This window comes from Maniola hyperantus, chromosome 11 (assembly GCF_902806685.2).
Source record: "Maniola hyperantus chromosome 11, iAphHyp1.2, whole genome shotgun sequence".
Taxonomy (NCBI): domain Eukaryota; kingdom Metazoa; phylum Arthropoda; class Insecta; order Lepidoptera; family Nymphalidae; genus Maniola; species Maniola hyperantus.
The window spans coordinates 13460398-13483785 of NC_048546.1; the positions used below are offsets into that span (position 1 = coordinate 13460398).

The 23388-nt window shown below is 36.7% G+C and overlaps 1 protein-coding gene across 3 annotated transcripts in view; it reads left to right on the forward strand.

Moving 5' to 3' along the window:
* Nucleotides 1-22318, forward strand: part of bs (serum response factor blistered) — a 320790-nt gene extending 298472 nt beyond the window's left edge. For 2 of the 3 annotated variants that reach the window (XM_069501767.1, XM_069501769.1), the window contains 4 exons: nt 14316-14446; nt 15478-15722; nt 17673-17833; nt 18688-22318. In XM_069501767.1, coding sequence (XP_069357868.1) covers nt 14316-14446; nt 15478-15722; nt 17673-17824 — 528 coding nt within the window. In that variant the 3' untranslated portion in view covers nt 17825-17833; nt 18688-22318. The remainder of the gene's footprint in view (nt 1-14315; nt 14447-15477; nt 15723-17672; nt 17834-18687) is intronic. The other variant, XM_069501768.1, reaches the window with a different exon arrangement.
* Nucleotides 22319-23388: the final 1070 nt, after the last annotated feature.

The window sequence follows — 23388 nt, forward strand, 5'->3', positions numbered from 1 at the left end:
ATTAATTTCATTGATGGATGTACTTTGGCCAAAAACCCTTTGACGAATGGGAAATGGGAAATGGGAATGACTAAACGACCCTTTTCCCGTGCAAAATATAAACGTAATTTTGATGTCAAGATGTCGTATTCTGAGTTAAAGTAGCTTATTCCGCAACTGATGTGTACATTTCATTACACGCTCTTCAGTAAAGGCAAACATCCTGAGGGAAACTTGCTTTTCCCAGGAGACGTTCTGGGATAATATTAAACAGGAATATCTACGTACTAGTGCTTAATATTATATTAGTTTAAGCTCTACATAGTATTATCATTATTTATTTATTAAACGTAATAGATTTTCCTAAAAGCGAGATTTTATTAGACGTTTATAAGTATGTATAGAATATACTGACGGAATTAGAATTAATTCCGTCAGTATACTACGTTACGTTAGGACCTAAGTTACGTTCAAAGTCCTAACTAAAAATGACCGCCAAGCAGAACAGCTGTAAGAGACCACCATCTTGTATCGTGGCGTTTTAAAGTACCAAGTACCTAGTTCATAATATCTGTCACAACATCAAAAAAGTTTCATTTCAACCACGCGTATAATTTGACAAATAAATCATATCAAAAGTTTACACGCACTCATGTCTTTTGTTCCTATAGAAAAAGTAAAAAAAAAAACCAAATGGTTTATTCAAGATAGGTAATAAATTACACTTTTTGATGGTCGGTTGTTGCATTTGTAAGATGATGATATAGTGGTGATAATTTTTAAGCGAACTTATATTATTTTGAAACTAGTGCAAAGTTAGAAGTGACTAAAAAGAAATATAAAGTTCAATGTATAAAATCCAGTGGTACAACGTTAGGCAGATGCAGATTGGCCCGAGGGTGGCACGACAAAGCAATCGACCGATCGGCTGTCATTTGCACACTGACCGATCGATTCGCGCTCGTCACGTTCGATGCTCTGAAACGGTGTGAACTAGAAAATTGTAAGTTTAACTTCATTGAGCTAACCAGGCATAACTAACAGCTATAGTTTTGCAGTGTCACTAAACGATTTAGCTATAGTTCTGCATCGCCAAACGATTTAGATAACTTACAGGTATAATTCTGCAGTATCACCAAATGATTTAGATAACTTACAGCTATTGTTCTGCAGTATCACCAAATGATTTAGATAACCTTCAGCTATAGTTCATGCAGTATCACCAAATGATTTAGATAACTTACAGCTATTGTTCTGCAGTATCACCAAATGATTTAGATAACTTTCAGCTATAGTTCTGCAGTACTTATCACCAAATGATTTAAATAACTTTGAGCTATAGTTCTGCACTATCACCAAACGATTAAAACTACTTACAGCTATAACTCTGCAGTATCGCCAAAGGATTTAGATAACTTACAGTTTTTGATTGAGAACAAAAAGTAAACGTCCATAAAGCTGTTAAAGGACGTTCACTTTTTGTTCCGGAGTTAAAAATAGTTTATGAAAAACCATTAGTCCCTAATAGAGAGAAAGCGAGCTTTGTCAGCTTTTTCTTTTTATTCCGCTTTATAAAAATATAAATGGCTCCACTGCTAAATTGTTATTAATAGTAAGGTTCGTGGAAGAACGTATTTCATGCTTATATTCTTACGTCAGTACATTTTATCACCTAGGGTTTACAAGTCGATCTAACATTCACATAGGTTTTCACTGAAAGTCATGAAAAAAAGAAGTGAAAGAAGAGTGGTTTTTAAGAAATAAAATACAAATAAAAAAATTTTTTTTTATTCAATTAAACTTTTACAAGTATTTTTGAATCGTCAGCTGCATCTACTACTGGTTCGGAATGATTTTCCTACCGAGAAGAACCAGAAAGAAACTTGGCGGTCGCTCTTTTCAAAGATTTGGTATACAATATTATGCCATGTATAAGAAAAGTATTTGCAGTCCTGCGCTTTGCTGGAACGAGCTGCAGGCCAACTCCACGCTCGTTTGTCATTTAGGTAATCTTCAATTGTATAATATGCTTTTTTCAGGAGCATACTTTTATGTGGTAATAGCCCAGTGGTTAAGACTTCGGCCTCCTATTTGGGTGTTCTTGTGTTCGATCCTGGGCACACACCTCTAATTTTCCGGAGCTATTTTGACGACCTCCCTGGCGCAGTCGTGAGCGCTGTGGTGTTCGATTCCTGCCAGGGGTTTGGAATTTTATAATTTCTAAATTTCTGGTCTGGTCTGGTGGGAGGCTTCGGCCGTGGCTAGTTACCACCCTACCGGCAAAGCCGTGCCGCCAAGCGATTTAGCGTTCCGGTACGATGCCGTGTAGAAACCAAAGGGGTACGGGTTTAACAAAAACTGCCATATCCCTTCCATGTTAGCCCGCTATCATCTTAGACTGCATCATCACTTACTATCAGGTGAGATTGCAGTCAAGGGCTAACTTGTATCTGAATAAAAAAAAAAAAAGCTATGTGCTTTTAAAGGAATAAAATATCACTTTTTTTAACGTATACTGTATTATATTAATGTATACTGCATTAATGTCCTTAATAAATAAGCACAAATAAGTAACAATTTTCTCAAACTATCTCTATCAACTCTCATCTAAATTAAATTAATTATTATGCGTTGCGGTATTATTTATACAAGGTGAAAGGAGTAAATAATTCGTTAATTGCTATTTATTTGGAAACGGCTATTCATTCGGCGTAACGGATTTAGCGTTATTAGGCGTAAAAACCACTAGACAGGCAAATGGGTGCAAATGAAATGTGGTCGTGAAAATTAAGTGGTAATATTGTTCGAATGTATTGTGAAAATAAATGTTAAACTTATTTTTGTTTCAGTATAGAAAATTTAACACCAATAAAAAATGTTTTGTTGTTTTAAGTTTGCTTATCCTCCACACCCCACTAAGGCCGTTTTAGACGGTTTATTAGGTTCCGTACCTCAAAAGGAAAAACGGGTGTCAAGAAACATACAGGGTACTTCCCGTTGACTTAGAATCATGAAATTTGGCAAGACGGTAGGTCTTATAGCAGACATAAGGGGGAAAATCCGAAAACCGTGAATTTGTAGTTATATCACACAAAATAAAATTGTGGTCGTGAACTGATAATTAGTATTTTCAGTTTTCAAAGTAAGATAACTACATCATAATATGATAGGGCTTTGCCTGTGCATTCTAAAATAGATTTTTATTTATTTTAACGCATCATAGTTTTTGAATTATCGTGCAAAATGTCGAAAAATACGACTGTGGTACGGAACCTTCGCACTTGGCTGGTTTTTAGGGTTCCGTACCTCAAAAGGAAAAACGGAACCCTTATAGGATTACTTTGTTGTCTGTCTGTCTGTCTGTTTGTCTGTCAAGAAACCTACAGGGTACTTCCCGTTGACCTAGAATCGTGAAATTTGGCAGGTAGGTAGATCTTATAGCTGACATTTGGGGAAAAATCTGAAAACCGTGAATTTAGGGTTAGATCACACAAAAAAAATTAAATTGTGGTCATTATTATTATTATAATTAGTATTTTCAACTTTCGAAGTGAGTGACTATATCAAGTGGGGTATCATATGAAAGGTATTCACCGGTACATTCTAAAACTGATTTTTATTTATTTTTATGCATCATAGTTTTTGAATTATCGTGCAAAATGTCGAAAAAATACGACTGTAGTTCGGAACCCTCATTGCGCGAGCCTGACTCGCACTTGGCCGGTTTTTTAAAACTAGATGATTCCTGCGACTTCATCCGCGTGGATCTAGGTTGTACGAAAATCCCTTAGGAGCTCTTTTATTTTCCGGGATATAAAGTAGCCATGCCTTATGGGCTACTTTTTTTCATGATGCTTGCACAGGATGCTCTATCTGTGTAGCAAATAAATCACCATCATCATCATCATTATCAACCGATAGACGCCCACTGCTGGACATAGGTCTCTTGTAGAGACTGCCACACATCACGGTCTTGCGCCGCCTGAATCCAGCGGCTCCCTGCCCTTCTCCCTGCAGTAAATAAATGATTCCCACTAATTCGACACGTGGAAACCTATAGGTTTTTAAAAATAAAATGTATAAAAATAGCTTACAAAAAAAATATTGGTTAGGACTAGGTGGACGGACGACATCAGACGAGTCGCAGAGAGCCGCTGGAATCAAGCGGCGCAAGACCGTGGCGTTTAGAAGTCCCTACAAGAGAAGAGACCTATGTCTCGTCTCGTGGATGTCTATCGGTTGATGATGATGATGATGAAAAAAATTAAACTTTTTTTGTATCCATTTCTGTAGATTTTCTTTATCTTTAGCTTTTTGCTCACATTAAATTACCATAGAGATTTTATAATCATATCATACCTACCTCATTAATATCTATTAAGTGACTAAGAGGTTTATGCTAATTCCCTTGGGCTTGCTGTTTCCAATAAACAAATCCCATAACAATGTATGGCCACCATTAGATCTGTTACGTCACGCATATTAAGACCCCTTTCATCTCGCCGCCCATTGTGCGCGCTTCCGTATGCGCACGACGCGCAGGTATAACTCACGAATTGCGAAAAAAGAAAAAATCTTACTTCTGGGAAAATATATTGTCTTATTGCATGGAATAATTTATTGCGCGTTTAAAGCTGTGTTTTAATGCAAATCGAGTGTCTTTCTTTTGATAATTTCCATACTTTATTTAGATATCCGTGAGTAAAACTATTTAATTTAATTTAATTTAAAACAACTTTATTGTTAACTAGCTTATGCTCGCGACTTCGTCCGCGTGGACTACACAAATTTTAAACCCCTATTTTACCCCCTTAGGGGTCGAATTTTCAAAAATCCTTTCTTAGCGGATGCCTACGTCATAATAGCTATCTGCATGCAAAATTTCAGCCCGATCCGTCCAGTAGTTTGAGCTGTGCGTTGATAGATCAGTCAGTCAGTCAGTCAGTCAGTCAGTCAGTCAGTCAGTCAGTCAGTCAGTCAGTCACCTTTTCCTTTTATATATTTAAAGATAGATTTACAGAGAGTAAGAATACAGGATATACTTAAAAAACAAAGGGCGACCTTATCACTAAAGTGATCTCTTCCAGGCAACCCATGCTTAAGAACTTATAGAACTTTCTATTTTATCTTACGAGTGGTACCTGGGTGTTCATGTATGTACACCCAGTGCTTCATAAAAGGGTTTTCCCACTTTGCAGCTAATGTTCACAGAATACTGTTGGAGCTCCCGCGCACTCTGCTCATCACAGATGCAGCTCTTTTTCTCATAATTGCGTAAAAATCATCAGTGTGAGCCTCCGCAAACATCTGTGACGCACTGCACCAGCGCGGTAATCCCATCAGTACTCGAAACCATTATTAAAATAAAATAAAATAAAAATCTTTTTTATTCGAATAAACTTTTACAAGTACTTTCGAACAGTCGGATGCATCTGCCACTGGTTCGGAATGCCTTTCCTACCGAGAAGAACCAGCAAGAAACTCGGCGGTTGCTCTTTTCAAATATTTGATATAGGTACAAGATTATGCCATGTATAAAATAGTATTTGTAGTCTTGTGCGTTGCTGGAACGAGCTGCAGGTCAAATCCACGCTCTTTTATCATTATTTATTGTACTTTATTGTACTCAGTACTGTACTCGTAGGTCGTTGTAGGCCCTCTGCGTATGCGTCACTCACAGGCTACACGTGTAAAATGTTTGACAACACGCTTTAAAAAGAACCTAGCATAGCATATAGCAACCCTAACTTTAATAATCGCATTAGCGGCTTTATCACGCGTTAGTCTCCGTACAAACAAATACGAACGCTTTGCGCGGAACAAAAAACAACAGGTGAAAGCTATTGTTTGTTAGCAAATGAATTTCCGCTTGAAATTGAATTCCGCCCGTGATAATCGTATATGTGTATGAGTACGAGTGTCGCCAGAATGACTATTTAAATGTCAGAATTTTCAATGGAAATATCCTTTTTTCGCTAAAGTAAAAACGGTTTTATTTTTGTATTAATTACTCTCGATTTGAACTGGGTTTTTTTATTTTTGGTGATGTCAAAGGGCTATATAATTTTGAACTGTGATTTTTGTCAGATAGAATTTCAAAATAATGCATTATTGCAAAAGAATATTCTAAAACAGCTAGGTGAATCACACTAGAGAACTTATCAGACTGATTTTTGTTTATAATAATGTTATTATTGTTGTCATAATTTCTTGACTTGACGATATTTTTGCTATGCGGTAGTTTATAATGAAACTACTCTTCCGATTTAAGAAATTCTTTTACGAATATATATATAGCTACATTAGCCCCTAGGGCTATAGATAGGAATAAGTTATTATATATGTATTGCGGACGAAGTCGCGGGCAAAACTTAGTTAAAAAATAAACACAAGAAAATGTTGATCTCAAAATTAGAATTTTATACTTATACAAGTTTGCCTCACCCGCGTACAATGCTCTCATTTCTTAGAACCTAAAATGGGAAGCAAATAGTTATTATATTATTAGCATTAGGAATTACGACACCTTATTGTCCATTGCAATAGACTTGAATCTAGTATAATGTAGTTTCTATATATAGATACTTTCGCAACCAACAATCGGATATTAACAAATAACCAAATAAGATAGCTGATTTAAATTGAAAAATATGTCTATCACCAATTCTCATTTCCAAGATTAGTATTGGAAAGAAGAACTGAAGGCAAAAGAGCTATGATGACTAATTGAGGAGATCCTCGGAAGAATTAAGGTCACAGACATAGCCCAAACCATTAGCAAGCTGAAGTGGCGTAGGCAGGCCATGCTTGTCGGAGAAATGATGGCCGTTGGAGCCGAAAAGTCCTAGAGTAGAGACAGCAAGTGTAGTGAGGGTGTGGTATGTCCAACAGTGGATGTCCACAGGCTGATGAAACAACAACTACTCGAAACAAAATACAGAAAATCTCTAGTAAATGGAAAGTTTACCTCGTTTTAAATTCCTTGCAATCCCTAAACCTAACCACCACCGTGTCCCGATAGTAAATCATTATTCGGGCCGCCATCCGCCATACAAATGTCCGCTGCACAAACACGTGTAGCTGAATACCTATTATATCGCGGGGAATGCATCTCCTTGATTTTGAATGCCTGCTTATTATGCACCCATTTACACCCGAAGCTTGGCTACATCGATGCATCGATCGCTGGAAATGGTCGCTGGAAAACACGTATGCATCGTTATTGCAAATTCTGCAAAAAATTGGTTGAAGTTGCTGTTCAAATTTTTCGAAGCCAATCAAGAGGCAGAATTTGCTTCCGATTACGATTACTATGAATACGTTTTTCTTACACAATCGGGTAGATGATCTAATGAGATTTAATTTTACAACTAGATAATGCTATATATAATATATAATAATTTAATAGGTTTTTGAAAAATTCATAAAAAGTAACCTATGTGCATCTCCAAGATGCAAGAAATCTTTGTACCAAATAGATGATGTCCGTGACCTTATCCACATAAATTTCGGCTTTTTAAAAATTGAATTCTTTGATTTTCCGGGGTAAAAAGTATGTAAGCTAACTCTATCCCAAATTTCGTCAAAATTGGGTAAAGACGAGCCGTGAAAATCTAGCAGATAGATACACTTTCGCATTTATTATAATTCCATAAGTTTTGTTTTATACCCAAATCCTCAAAACAAAGTGAAATCAAAAGTGTATTTTATTTTAAAGGTGGTACGAATAGCTGTTTTTTATACGCTAGATTTCTATGAACACAATTTATATTGGACTGTTTAATTATTTGGGAATAATCTGTCTTTAAGAGCAAATAGTTTAATGCGATACCAAACAGTTTATTAATTATGGAGTATCCCAGGGTTAACTTTTGTCTCCGACGTTATTCATACTACATATTAATGAATGACTTATTGGACATTTTAAATGAAAATACAGAATAAGGCTCTCTTCCAGAGACTATACGTAAGTGGCCAAAGATACGCAAACAGTAGCCCAAAGGCGTACGATACGCATCTCGGAGCGCGGCGGTAACAAGCCCCTTGTTCCTGTCAATCGCGCTAATGTTCCGAAGCGCACAATTGACCGCTGACTATACTACAGTGTGTACGAAGAGCTGATTTTCATACGCTTGTACGCGTGGGAGTTGACGCAAGATTAGATCGCGGCGTCGATGTTAGGATCTGTAGGATACAGCTGGGGGCAAATAAACAGGAGCACAGCGTAAAATGTTTGCGGTTGCAGTTTAAAATCATGGTGATTTTATAATACAACTCCAATTTTCTTTTTTAGCAGCCTTTTTCACTTGTATCACAATGTTTCGTTTTCTCGATCGAATGAATGATATAAAGTTAAAACTAGTGCATAGTATGGTTTCCTTTCGATATTTTCGATTGCAATGTTAAGATGTTCAAGAACGGTAACGTCGCGTAGGTACGCTGTTGAATTGGTTTTCATTATAATTCCAGTAAAAATCTGTCATCAATTTAAAATCCGGTCATCGTAGAATTTATAAAATTGATTAAAGAACCTTTACCTTACCTTTGAAACATAATATGAACGAGAATATCTGATGTAGTACGCGACAGGTCCAGATGGCAATTGACAGACGTAGAAATCCGCTAAGAAAGGATTTTTGAAAATTCAACCCCTAAGGGGGTAAAATAGGGGTTCAAAATATGGACGCGCCGTAGGTAGTCCACGCGGACTAAGCTAGTACAATGTAAAGGCCTCACAAATTACTGACCACCCCTTTTCATAATAAGCGGATTATGGACACTGTCCATACAATTTAGTGACAGCAATATTTCCTAGCCCAGTACAGTCCAAATACAATTACTGACATTATATTGTGGTACATTGACTAAAGGTAAATAACGGATGGAGCCATCGAAAACAAACGTGTCCTTAAAAGGGAAGGCAATCGCTTAATAGATAGGGCATGCTTAATCATTCCGATGCACTTCTGGGCTATACTGACTCCGGTACCTGTGTCAGAGTTTCTACCAAGAAATGAAGGTTTTCTCAAAAATTTTACCCTTAGTAATTAGCATTATTGTATATGCTTCACAATAGAATCTACTTTATCAAATCGACAGAGTTTGTTGTGGGCTTCTTCTGAGACCAGAACGCGCTTGGAATCCTCGTACATTTTAAGTTTCCGTATTTAATTATCATTAGTTTAGTAATTTCAACACTATCAAAAATAGGGCAGTGGTGTTCCCTCTTTCACTTTGAAAAATGACTGACTTTAACAGACTTGGTGGTAGATTTACTATTTGAAATAATTATTAACATAAAATTATAATGCTTAACCGTCTAAATTGTTTTGTAAAAAAAGATGTGAATAATGTAATTTTTTTATAATATTCTGTTAGTGGTTCAATAAAATAAAATAAAACATAAAAATTAGGCACTTATTTACATATCGCAATTTTTTTTCCCATTTTTCCAAAATAAGTTATTATTATTATATTGGCAACACGTTCGCCATCTATCACTACCTGTTAGTCTGTGCCCCACATTATGTGCTAAAGTATTAAGTACATCTAATGCGTACAAGGGCGTGTAATTGGCATTGAATAATATCATATTGTTGGTAGAACGCGGCGATACGTGAATGGGCCCTTTGAGCGCTTCTGTGTGGCCCTACATATGAAATACTAGAGGATGCCCGCGACTTCGTCCGTGTGGATTTAGGTTTTTAATATCCCGTGGGAACTCATTAATTTTCCGGGATAAAAAGTGGTATCAATATATTTTTGAAAATTTATTGTACCTACGTACATAAAAACATAAATAAATTCATAAAAAAAGTGACTGTCATAATGAAAATACTAGAAATAAAAATAAACTTGTAATGCCCGCCTCTAGGCTAAGTAAAGTTAATAATTCATTTGTTCGTAATTCCATACGTTATTATAATAAGCTTCCAGAAGAATTTTGGAGATGTCTCTCAACAAGTTCTCAACTCAAACTCATTGAAAAATCCTATTACAATGTAAAGGATTATTATTTAAATGATAAACAAGCTTGGGAATGAGTTGTTTAACGGCTTTGTGATAGTTCTAACAAGTTGAAATAATTTTGTAAAGTGGTGATAATAAAAACAATACCCGGCTGAGTTCGTTGTGGGCTCTTCTCAGACCTGGGCGCGGTTTGGAACCCTCGCAGCTTTAGTTTTAAGTTTGCGTAATAATTATCACCACTATATCTTACAAATCCAACATCTGACTATCAAAAAGAGTAATTTTATACCTATTTTGAATAAATCATTTCACTTTGACTTTGACCTATGTCCTTCCCCGGGATGCAAGCTATCTCTTTTCTCTGTACACAATCGGTTGAACGGATGTGTCGTGAAAAGCTAGCAGACAGACAGACATACATACACACTTTGTCATTTATAATAATGGATTTTGGATCTCGCCGTTAAAGCAAAAGACTGCAAAAATGACAAAAAATATGTAAAAAAAAATATAGCACAATGCTATGCATCAAACTAGTGCTGAAAATAATAACCGAACTGGTAGGTACATTTAGAATCGATGTCTCAACGAGAACAAATTCGGCCTCATTATCGATTCACCATCGAGTCTGTATGAATCGATATCAGACACGATCGGATGCGATGTTATCTCGATTGTGCTCGTTAGTGTATTCTTGGTACGCTATATTGATTTCTCCTGTTGAATTTCGAGCTGATGATAATATAGTATTCACTGTTTTGTGACAGCGCCGTCTGCCTTCTATGCGGGAGGTCGAGGGTTCGATCCCGCGCGCGTTTTAAACAATTAAATACCACTCGCTTTAACTTTAAAGGAAAACATCGTGAGGAAACCTGCATGCCAGAGAGCTCTCCATAATGTTCTCAAAGGTGTGGGAAGTCTGCCAATCCGCACTTTGCCAGCGTGGTAGACTATGGCCTAAACCGTTCTCATTCTGAGAGGAGACCTGTGCTGTGTTGTAGCTTTAGTTTTAAGTTCGCGTAAAAATTATCACCACTATAATATCATCTTACAAATGCAACAACCGACTATCAAAAAGTGTAATTTATTACCTATTTTGAATAAACTTTTTTGACTTTGACTTTGACTTTACCTTGCAGGTACAAAGAGATGCGTGTCAAAAATGATTCAACGGAAAACAAAGCATGGAAATGAAAAATTGTTCTTTTATATTATATCACAGTTGGTACCTAGGCACATTTGTTACCAAACAAATACAAAGAAATATGATTTGAAACACCGAGACCGAGCTTACATACAGTCGCTTGCTTTGATTAAATCGTGAATATGTTATAGACAGTGTAGAGTGGATAAGAACTCTTAAGTTCAGAGAAGAAAGTATTCCTGCGAGGCACACTAAACTAAAGATCTAAAAATGGTTTTTTATTGTATTATTATACCTGATACCTGCGACTTCGTCCGCGTGGATTTTGGTTTTTAAAAATCCCGTAGAATTTTTTTGATTTTCCAAGACAAAAACACAAAATTAAACATAGAATGAAGAATATATGAAAAATAGTTGTAACTGTAACAAACAAATTCAGTTTATATTAATTAAATTTCTGTACATGGCAGAAAATAATGTACGTCGACCTTTGGAAGGGGATTTCTAAAGCACTGTCTCTGTCATTGTGGCCGACAAAATGTCATATAGGTATGAGTGACAGAGACAACGCTCTACAAAGCCAAAATTTCATTCTAAAATCCGATGTACATTCTTTTCTGCCGCGTAGGTATCTAATGTTAAATAAATAATGCACCTCCTACATTGAAATTCTGTTTTACCACTCTCAGGATAGTGATGACGTTATATCGCTTTGTTGCTTTCTTGTTGCCTCAATAAAGAAACTTATTACTGCACTAGTGCGATAAAAGGTAATATCCACGTTACAATGAGCGTATATTTTCATCAGTGCGTAGGCGTAGGCTTTGTGCGACGCTCTAAATAATAATAATTGTGCCTAACTCACTAACTAACTACCGTTTAACGCACTCGCCGCAGCGCTGTTCATCTGATAACACAGTACCGTCGGCAAAACAAGAAGAAATTCTGAAACTTAAAATTTTGCGCCCCACATAAACCGTTTATGTTTAAAGGCTGATGGGTCTGCGTGCGCACGAAGCGTGCACACAACGCGCATCACAAAAACATTAAATGAATTCTTTTTGGTGTGCCACCGATGAGCTGACCGCCATATTGTTTTAACTATACCGGCTGAGTTTGTTGTGGACTTCTTCTAAGAATAGCCTACTGATTCGCTAATTCAGTGTCTTACAACACCGACACTGACACAAACACTGAATGATAACCACCGAGCTCATTTGATATTTGTTTTTAATTCATTGAAGGATTTCTACGAAAAAATATCTTAACATCACTTAGTGAAGCAGCAATGTAGAACCAACCAATGTCAAATGAGCTTGATGGCTATCAATTATCATTAATTCATTCATGGAGTTAGCGAATCACCCTGCAGGGCGTTTGGAACCCTCCAGTAGGAAAGCTTTAGTTTTAAGTTTACGTAATTAATTATTTTAAATATACATCTTCTAGGCAAGCGCGGTCCATCTTAGGCTGCATCATCAGTTGCCACCAGGGTCTGATTGCAGCCAAACGCTAGTCTATAAATTAAAAAAAAACTATTAGGTACATCCTTATCTTACAAGTTTAACAATTAACAATCAAAAAGTGTAACGATTTGGAATAAATACTTTCACATCGCCAAGTTTCACCTATAACCATAGTCAAATGGCTGTATTATTTATTGTCTTTGGTCAAATACATACCAAATTAATAAAAAAATCGTTGCAAGCTTTTTGCTGTCACTACTTTAGTGCATGCATTCACAATCGTCTAAAACCTTTTTTGGTGTTCTAACAGTTGTTTTGTCCGGTCCCTGCGCTGACGTCACCATTGCTTATTACTGGCCGTGAGTATCATTGTATCAGGATTGTATCATGGCTCATAAACTGAACCGACTTGCTAAACTATACAGAGCAAGGTTTTGTTATAAAGAGGTTTAGCGCGCTTTTCCTAATGTCTTATGAGGATGGCCCGTGAGTGGGAAAGATAGCGAAACCAAGTCTGCAGCGAGATAATAACTAGACTATAAACAAATCAGTAACTCTTTATCAAAATCTGCGACATTTTTGCTGTCAGTACGTGCGTGCATTCACAGTCGTCTAAACCTTTTTGGTGTTTTCAGTTGTTTTGTCCGGTTCCTGTGCTGACGTAACCATTGCTCAGTGCTCATTACTAGCCGGGTTTAACATTGTATCATGGCTCATAAACTGAACCAACTTGCTAAACTATACCACAGAGCAAATGATTTTTAATCACCTTTTGTGCTCTTTACCTGTCCTGCAGCCCTTATTCTGAGCTTTACCTAAAGTCTTAATATATAACAGGAAAAGGTGACTGACTGACTGACTGATCTATCAACGCACAAGTCACACCAATGGACGGATCAGCTGCGCGATTGCGGGAGAATGACAGCTACAATGTCACGATCGCAATCATCTCTGATTGGTTAACGCTCGCTCACTATTGGCTACAATGCATTGTTGCAACAAGAATCGCACAAATTCAGCCAATCAGAACTTTTAAGATTGTAATAATGATTGATGCAGGTTTTAGACAATCGCCCTACAGGCTGAAAGTTTTTGTCCTCGTAGATTTAGATTTTTTCGGTATAAAAAATAGCCTATGTCAGTCTCCAGATCTAGACTATATCTAAATAAAAAAATCACGTCGAGCCGTTGCTCCATTGTGACGTGACTGAAGGTTCCTTTTTTCCTTTTGAGGTACGGAACCCTAAAAAACTTGTAAACCAAATAAAAATAATAAGCTAATAAAATTCTGTCATGTGTAAAGAAAAATAGACACAAGTTAGACGACCAAGCGACCCAAGTTTTCATATTCCCAATAGTTTTGTGACGAACTTTCCGACTTACACCAACTTTACGAGTATGTTTTACGAGTTCCATGTTTACCGTAAAAACTTATCCTATTTACCTATGACCCTCGAATGACCTTTGGTAAGATACCTTTGGTAAGATATCAGTATCTAGGCTTAGGCATCTATACATTCATATCCATACTAATAATATTATCACTACCAACATTATAAACGCTAAAGTGTGTGTGTTTGTTGGTTTATTAGTTTGTCATTCAATTACGCCGCAACGGAACAATGGATAAATGTGATGGATGTACTTTGGCCAAAAACCCTTTGACGAATGGGCGTTTCCCATTAGGTCTCTTTTTTTACCGAAGCGTCGTTTAGTTCTAGAAAGTCCAAAAATCTAATGCAAAATATCTTCCGCAGGATGAACCAGCTTCGTCAGGTGATAGTGGCGATGAGAGCGGCAGTGAACCGGAGTCTCCCAGCGAGAAGTTACTGCAGCAGAATCACAAACAAGAGTGGATATGCACTGATAACGAACTAGAAGTTAACAGGTACGAAGGAATTACTTATATTACCTAACTGCATTCCTAAGAGTGAAGCCTCACGATGCGTTGCTTCGGCGATGTGGTGCCTGAGTGATGCCTCTGCGTCATCAGTACCCTTCAGTACCCTTTTTATAAATGCGAAAGTGTGTTTGTTTGTTGGTTTGTCCTGCAATCACGTCGCAACGGTGCAACGGATTGACGTGATTTTTTGCATGGGTATAGATAAAGACCTGGAAAGTGACATAGGCTACTTTATATCCCGGAAAATCACGGGTTTTTTAAAACCTAATTCCACGCGAATGAAGTCGCGAGCATCAGCTAGTCCTACATGGAAATCGCTGTACCATGCCACACGATGCGTTACGACGTCGTACGGCGCCGCACCGAGGACATTGCAACGCCATACTCTCTGCTGGAACGGCAACGCAGACATGAAAATAACCGCCTCGTTTTAACTGTCTTAAGTCTGAGCAAAATCAAAGACTAAGTCAAAGACGCTCTATATAGATCTCATCCTATTATAGGTGAACCCTGGTAAAAAGCACGCCAAAGATGCAGCTGAGAAATTTATTTATTTTTATTTTATTTATTTTATATCTAATTAGAACGGCAGTGCCACTTACACTAACTAGATGATTAATAATAAATTTAAATACAAATAAAGGTACAAGAAAAAAGACATAAAATACAAAACGATAAAAGATCAAAGAATTTTGAATATGTACGCTGAGAACATTGAATGACATATTCATGCAATGCTCTCAGCGTACTTCAGTAACTCCCGAACCAGTATTATAGACCCATCATTAAATGGGTCCCATTGAGCATTATTGTCCAAAAGCGCGTTGAATGATGCTAATGAACGGGGTATAGGTGACATAGATCTAGCAACAGTGCGATGATGTGGGACCACGAAAAGTTTATTTTTTCGTGGACGAAGATTACTGTTGGATTCAGGGACACGTATGCGACACAGTTGGTTATGAAGTTCTGGAGCTATAAATATAACCTCAAAAACATTCTTTTTCTTGTTACAGAGAAACTCTATCCGACAACCAGCCGTCCACATCAACGTCAAACCCTGAACCAGAAAGCAGTAAATCCAGCCAACCATCCCTACCAAAGCTACTGCCAAAGATAGATCTGCCGGGAGGAGCGATGCTGTACCATTCGAGTGTGTTGGGCTTGGACGGCCTTGGAAGCAATCTGGGACTGGGCAACCTGGCTATGGGTTACCCTCACAGCTTCATATTGGGACTGGCTAACCAAGGGCAAGAAGGAGGTAAGTCAAATTGAAATTTCCTTGAAGTGTAGGTAAAAACACTATGATAAAAAATTATAAATAGGTATAGTAAAAAAGCAATAGGTACTAAGTATATCATTTCTCGTTCAAAGAGCTGCATTGTAATATGGACCTTTGAAAGTAGTTTCGATAACCGCAAAGTGTCGCTACTAGATGGCATTAACAGTCGCTTCAGTACAGTTCGTACAGCCCGTTCGGTACCGTCATTTCGCACATTTTCTTGATTACGTGACTTTTGAGTCCACCAACCACAACAAAGCAGTCTCCGTTACGACGTGGTTGAAGGACAAACCAACAAATCAATAAACCAACAAACTAACAAACTCACTTTTGGATTTACGAGTATAATAAGGGTAGTGATCTATTGTACCTATTGTTATCGCACCACTTATCTGTGGTCTTAATAGTGGGAGGTCCCGGGTTCGATTCCTGGCAGGGGTTTGGAATTTTATAATTTCTAAATTTCTGGTCTGGTCTGGTGGGAGGCTTCGGCCGTGGCTAGTTACCACCCTACCGGCAAAGCCGTGCCGCCAAGCGATTTAGTGTTCCGGTTCGATGCCGTGTAGAAACCAAAGGGGTATGGGTTTAATAAAAACTGCCATACCCCTTCCAGGTTAGCCCGCTATCATCTTAGACGGCATCATCACTTACCACCAGGTGAGATTGCAGTCATGGGCTAACTTGTATTTGAATTAAAAAAAAAAAAAAAAAACTTATAATTTATTATCTCTGACAGAAGTCACGTGATCGTTGCGTCAACATTTTGTGTCGAAAGTATAAAAATATGAGCGGTTGATAAATTTTAAGGGAGTCTAGTTCCGACAGAGTTCCGACGTTTAAAGATTAAACCTCTCGGTAAGCTCTGCGCGTGTGACCAATGTCTGCGCGCAAGTTTAAAGGAGAGGACATTCCAATAAACTTATCCAAAAATAGCTTATAATGCCCTGCTTTTCTGTCTCACTTTTTAACTCACTTCTGGTCTTGGACGATTTAACCTATCGTCCAAGCTTCTGGTACCCTTTTACTACCAAATAAATTTCAAGTGCCAAGACTATCAATAGCTTTGTCGAAATGTCAGAAATTCATGGAATCTCTGCAGATATCGTCAGGCAAATACATGCAGCGTGAAAACCGATAACCGCAAAGCTAATCGGAACCAACGGAATTTCGCAAGAGGATCTGAATGTCAGTTATTGCTAACCGCACTATCCGTAAAGGGTTATTATGACCGTTATTATAATAACAATTATTAAAACTAGGTCATCATCATCTCAGTCCAACGCCGGACCACTACTGAGCACGGGTCTCCTCTCAAAATGAGAACGGTTAAGGAAGAAAAGTGTGGATCGGCAGACTTCACACACCTATGGAGAACTCTTAGGCGTACATGTTTCCTCATGATGTCTTCCGCCACCTTAAAGGTGAAGTGATCATGAAGTGATTGCTTAAAATACACATAACTCTGAGAAGTTAGAGATACAAAAGTTTGACGACGTCCCTGGCACAGTGGTAAGCGCTGTGGTTTTATTAGTGGGAGGTCCCGGGCTCGATTCCTGACAGGGATTTGGAATAATTTATAAATTTCTGATCTGGTCTGGTGCGAGGCTTCGGCCGTGGCTAGTTACCACCTTACCGGCAAACCGTGCTGCCAAGCGATTTAGCGTTCCGGTACGATGTAGTGTTGAAACCAAAGGGTTTATTAAAAACTGCCATACCCCATCCAGGTTAGCCCGCTACCATCTTAGACTGCATCGTCACTTACCACCAGATGAGATTGCAGTCAAAGGCTTACTTGTATCTGAATTAAAAAAATTGTAGATGGCCAGATTTTACACACCTTTGATTGATGACCAGATTGGTTTAACCTGTATGTTGGTAAGTCAGTCAGTTAGTTTATCCTTTTATATAAATCATGTTTTAATCACACAGCATCATCATCGTCAACTCAGCCGCAGTTCATCACAATACCGCTGTCCATGGCGATGGCTGCAGCGTCAGGACCAACGCCCAACGGCTGTCCCAGTGCCTCCAGCGATGACAGCAGTGAGCTCCAGGACCTGAGCACTGGAGGGAGGAAGTGAGGGTTATTGGTAAGAAACTTTACCACTTGCCTTTATAAATTGAAATAATCAATAATCTAGTGTCTCCAGCGATCAGAGCAGTGAGTTCTAGGACCTGAGCACTGGAGGGAGGAAGTGAGGGTTACTGGTAAGAAAACCTTTATAAATTCGAATAACTAATCCCCAACGCCCGTCCCAGTGCCTCCAGCAATGAAAGCAGTGAGCTCGAGCACCTGAGCACTGGAAGGAGGAAGTGAGCGTCATTGGTAAGAAAACTACCAACCTACTACCCGACGCCCAACAGTTTTCCCAGTGCCCTAGGCGATAATAGCAGTGAGGGTTACTGGTAAAAGAAACTTTTCTACTAACTTTAATAAATTAGAATAAAACTTCCTACGGCTGCGATCTCCAGCGATGACAACATGAGCTTCAGGATCTTAGCCTCCTCTTGGTGTAGTGAGGGTTATTAGTAAGAAACTCATTACTACTGACTACATTTTCTACCAACCTTTTTAAATCAGATTAGAATTAGAAATATAGTCAGTTAATATCGAGAACATGTTTAAAAAAAAAGATTTATGATTATTTTTACCAACAAAAGTTGGCGCTTGACTGCATCTTACGAATCCAAAATGAAAACCCGCTAAGCTGAAACTATTTTTAATAATAAAGCTCTGAAAATAGAGTTCTACTTCTAAAGTAGAAGTTCTACTTCTACTTTATCTACTTGATTGAACTTTATTTACTTATATCTATTACTAAAAGGCACATTAAAATATTATGTACATTTTGTGATTTTGTTTTGATTTTGACTGACACACCTTTTTTATACTGCAGGATATTTCTGCTTTATTGAAGAAGAAAAAACTTTTTTTTTGTTTCAGAAGACGGCTGAAGACTGGCGTATATTTTAATCTTTCTTATAACATTATCTTAACTCTATCTTATCGTACCAAAGGTGTATTTGAAGTGAGCTTAAGTGACTTCAATAATAATAAACCAATATGTATGAGTTTAAAACTTCTTGTATTCTATTATTTTCATCGAACAATTTCGAATTTACTTCGAAAATTATATTAGAGTATTCGACTGTTATATATTAAAACTAATTTTTGCTGGGATTTTCCATCATCAACGTCGGTCTTGGACCTTAAGGTTGAGACCACAACAATGCGATGCGACGTCGGGTCGTAAAAATCTACTACGCCGCAAAATGCACTGCGCAAATTTCCGATGCGGTGCCGCACCGTACAAACAAGCAATGCGACGACGTCGGACGTATTCCCGTTCAGTCGGTGTCCACACCTCTCTGTGTGCTGTGTCACAGTGTTCTTCTTGATGCGTCTTAATGCAAGTAGAAGTAGGATACGTGTAGTGCGATCCACGGCAAACTAGAAATTGATGGTCAGAGTTTTCTCGTACGATGCCGTAAGCGATGAAATTTTTGCGTTGCGTCAACGTATCGCATTGCGATGCGATGTCGAACCGCAGTGTTGTGGCCTCGTCCTAACGCACGTGAAACGTGATTCTGTTGAAAACGCTATCGTAAACTGTAAAACGGTCAAATACTCTATAAAATATAATAAATATATATTATCGTTACCGTACTATAGCATTTCTTCGCCTTGCCAAGCTGCTCGTTATTGTAATTGTAGTGAAAATTGGAAACATTGTAAAATACAAGTGCGTAATAATTTATTGTATTAAATTAGGTGAATAGGTAAGGATTGTTTGAAAATAACATATGAGTATTTTTGTACCAAAATACCAGTTAAATGAGGGCTACATTAGAAATACCATGAGAACTATTAATTGATTGTCAATAGCATAAATGTTTGTAAAATAAGATTTAAAATTTCTCCTAGTTTTCTGCCCAGAAATGTTTGGGTTGATATAAAGTAGGTACCTACCTAAATAAATTTTACAAAGAATTTATTTAAATAATTAACATTTTTTTCTGTGAAGACTTTATTAGTGCTGAAATTACCTACTTATAGTAAATTAGTTTTGAACTTTTATATGAAATTATTTTTTCTATACAAAAATCTATATTGCTTGTTACTTTGTAAGTTTCTAAATCAAATTAGCCCTCATTCATTAAACTATCTCTTTTTTTTTTGTTCTTTCGTTTAATATTTTTTCCAATAATTGGCCTGATTTGTATCTGTATTTTCCTCTGCGTAAAATAATATTTGTAAAACAATATTACTTAAATTAAAAATAATCTTTATTATTAAAATTAAATCAAAATGTTTTAAGAAGCGGTTGCATTATTTATATTTGGTTTAACATTTTTTATTTTAAGGATTTTCATTTCAACATCCTAGTTGTGGAGGAAAGAGAACAAAAGCAATTGTTTTAAAAGATACGGGGACATTTTTGTTTTTAATGTAAGTTTAAAATGTAGGCATGCTGTTTGAATTCAGAGAAAATGTAGGTCGACTTTTCTAAGAATGTGAACAAGTGTTTTAAGTTTGTATTTATTGCGTTGAAAATATGTGGTAGTTGCAACTTGAATTGAGAAAAATATAACATGTATGTCACAGGCAGAAGGCTTTGTTGTTCAAAAGTGGAGACTGGTTGAAATATAGTATAAAATAGGAATGTTCTAAATTAAAATGGCGCAATAATCCTATATTTTCTAGGGCTACTATGCGATTCATTTGAGAAGAGCATTGTCATACTTATTACGTAGTTGTAATTAAGAATACACTAAATATTTAAAATTACTACTTTTGACTATGGTTTTAGGACTTTTTAGGGTTCCGTACCTCAAAAGGAAAAACGGAACCCTTATAGGATCACTTTGTTGTCCGTCTGTCTGTCTGTCTGTCCGTCTATCTGTCAAGAAACCTACAGGGTACTTCCCTTCGAAATTTGGCAGGTAGGTAGATCTTATAGCTGACATTTGGGGAAAAAACTGAAAACCGTGAATTTTGGGTTAGATCACACAAAAAAAATTAAATTGTGGTCATGAACTAATAATTAGTATTTTCAACTTTCGAAGTGAGTGACTGTATCAAGTGGGGTATCATAAGAAAGGTCTTCACCTGTACATTCTAAAACAGATTTTTATCCATCATAATTTTTGAATTATCGTGCAAAATGTCGAAAAAATACGACTGTAGTACGGAACCCTCATTGCGCGAGCCTGACTCGCACTTGGCCGGTTTTTTTTATTTTGTCGACACAATAATCTGATTCTCAACTGCCTACTTATGTATAGCAACTAATTTAACTATCAAAAACCTATTCACTTGCCATTTTGATGGCATAGCATTTATGATTATTTCGTTTTGTTTTATTTCATTAGCAAGCCTCTAAGCATAGTAATTTGTGCACATTATTTTGAAAAGGTCAGTACTTAAAACAATGATTTAAAACGTTCAGAAAACGCAAAAAAGGTTTGGTTCTTTGTAGGTAAGTATAAAGATATAATTTGAAAATTCCTGGGTGCTAACTGACATGCTTACTACTTCATATTAGAAATTTTAAAATGAGGCATTTATATCATTGTTGATCTGTAACTTTTCAAGTTAACGTTAACTCTGTGAATCGGTAATTACTAATTACTAATTTGGTATGGATGGGTTGGGGATGGAAAAACGTCTTGATTTGGCGTGTTTGTACATTTTGGAAGATTTACATAGTTAACGTTAATTTGAAAAGTTACACCAAGAGCTCTAAATATTACATTTCATGTAAAAAATAACGTGTAGGTAAATCTGCTAAATTGTATAGTGATATGTAACCATGACGTTAATCCAACATTAGGTACGTTACGATAAAGTAACATTTAACGGTCATCATAGTTACCGTTAAACTTTGAACGTCACTAAAACCAAATAGGTTGCATAAGTCAGGGTTGGTAACTTTGGACCAATATTTTATCTTTATCTTTAATTATTAAATTTATGTTTTCTTACAATTAATCTTTTTTTTTGTTTTTTTTTACGTATAAGATGTTAGTTCAAAGTTATTTCGTACGACTTATCCGTCTAGTTACTAACTAATAATAACTAATAACTTAGCACCTAAGATTTGAATAATGTATTTTTTTGTATGATTCTGTTGATAGTTTAGTAAAAATAAAAAAAAATCATTGAGGTACCTATAGAATGGATGGTAACGTTGTATCATTGTGTCTAATATATCTCTATACATTTGTGCAGAGTTACGCATTGAGGCTCTAGTATGTAACTTTTTAAATTAACGTTTACTACATTAGTTTTTTCACATTAACGGTAACTTTTTAACTAACGTTAACTACGTTGAAATGAAAACTTACACACTCAGAATTCTTACCGTTTTCAATGGGTTTGGACCGGATGTTATTGTTGCAGTAATTTCTGAACGTTTCTTTAATACCTAATTATAATTGTTAAGTATATTTTTGTTTGTGGTGTCTCTGTCTGCAGATAGGTACACATTTTAATAAGAACGTTGTTTTAAGATAATACTGAATTTAATGTTCCTTTCTCGTTTCCTATCAATTAATAAAACATTTTGGAAGTTCTTGTTTATTTTATTGAGTATTTTTAATCATTCCCTGGGATTTTAATTACAGAGTTATTAGAGAAATTCATATTAACCTATTATTTATTTATTCAGATACAAGTTAGCCCTAGACTGCAATCTCACCTGGTAGTAAGTCATGATAAATTATATAGAAGAATAGAATATAATATATTTTATTCAAGTAGACTTATTACAAGTGCTTTTGAATCGTTAACTAGTTTAATTTACCACTGGCTCGGAATTCCGTCCCTACCGAGAGAACCAGCAAGAAACTCGGCGGTTGCTCTTTTCAAGTGATCAATTTACAATATTATTGTACAATGAAGTATAGTAAGCTGCACAATTTAAGGAATAACATTCCTTAAAAAGGGAATTTTTCATGATCAACCCCCGGCTCACTACATAGCACGGGTCTCCTCTCAAAAGGAGGTTTTGGTCATAGTCTACCACGCTGCGCAAGTGCGAATTAGCAGACTTCACACACCTTTGAGAGCATTGTGAAGAACTCTCAGGCATGTAGGCAGGTAGGTAACGCAAGTGATATTTAAGTGCTTAAAACGCACATAACTCTAAGATGTTAGAGGTGCTTGCGGTAAACGGTAAATAAGCAGTGATAGCTTACTGGTTAAGGCGTCGGCTTCCTATTCGAGCGGTCCGGGGTTCGATCCCGGGCACACCTCTAACTTAAACATATGTCATGTGAGAACTATAAATCTACCCATGACATTTTTTTTTACCAATTCCAATAAATTAAAAGTAAGATATAAAAGGCTATAAAAACTTATCTCATCGATCAAGTCTATTTTTATCCACAAGTTCATTCACATTAAAACAAAACCGATTTCAATGAAATAAATTGAGAGCAGCCGGCACAAAACTCATCGATACATTTCAGTATCGATTCCAAAATAAAGAATCGCTCTAGACGCCATAACTACCATTGAATTCAGAGAAAAAATACCTACCGACTGGTTTTCCAGACTGGCAAAAAACTAGACGTTCGCTACGTAATAAAAAACGTACAATTGACAAATAGTAGACCAGCGAAGTAAAAACTGTTCATGTTG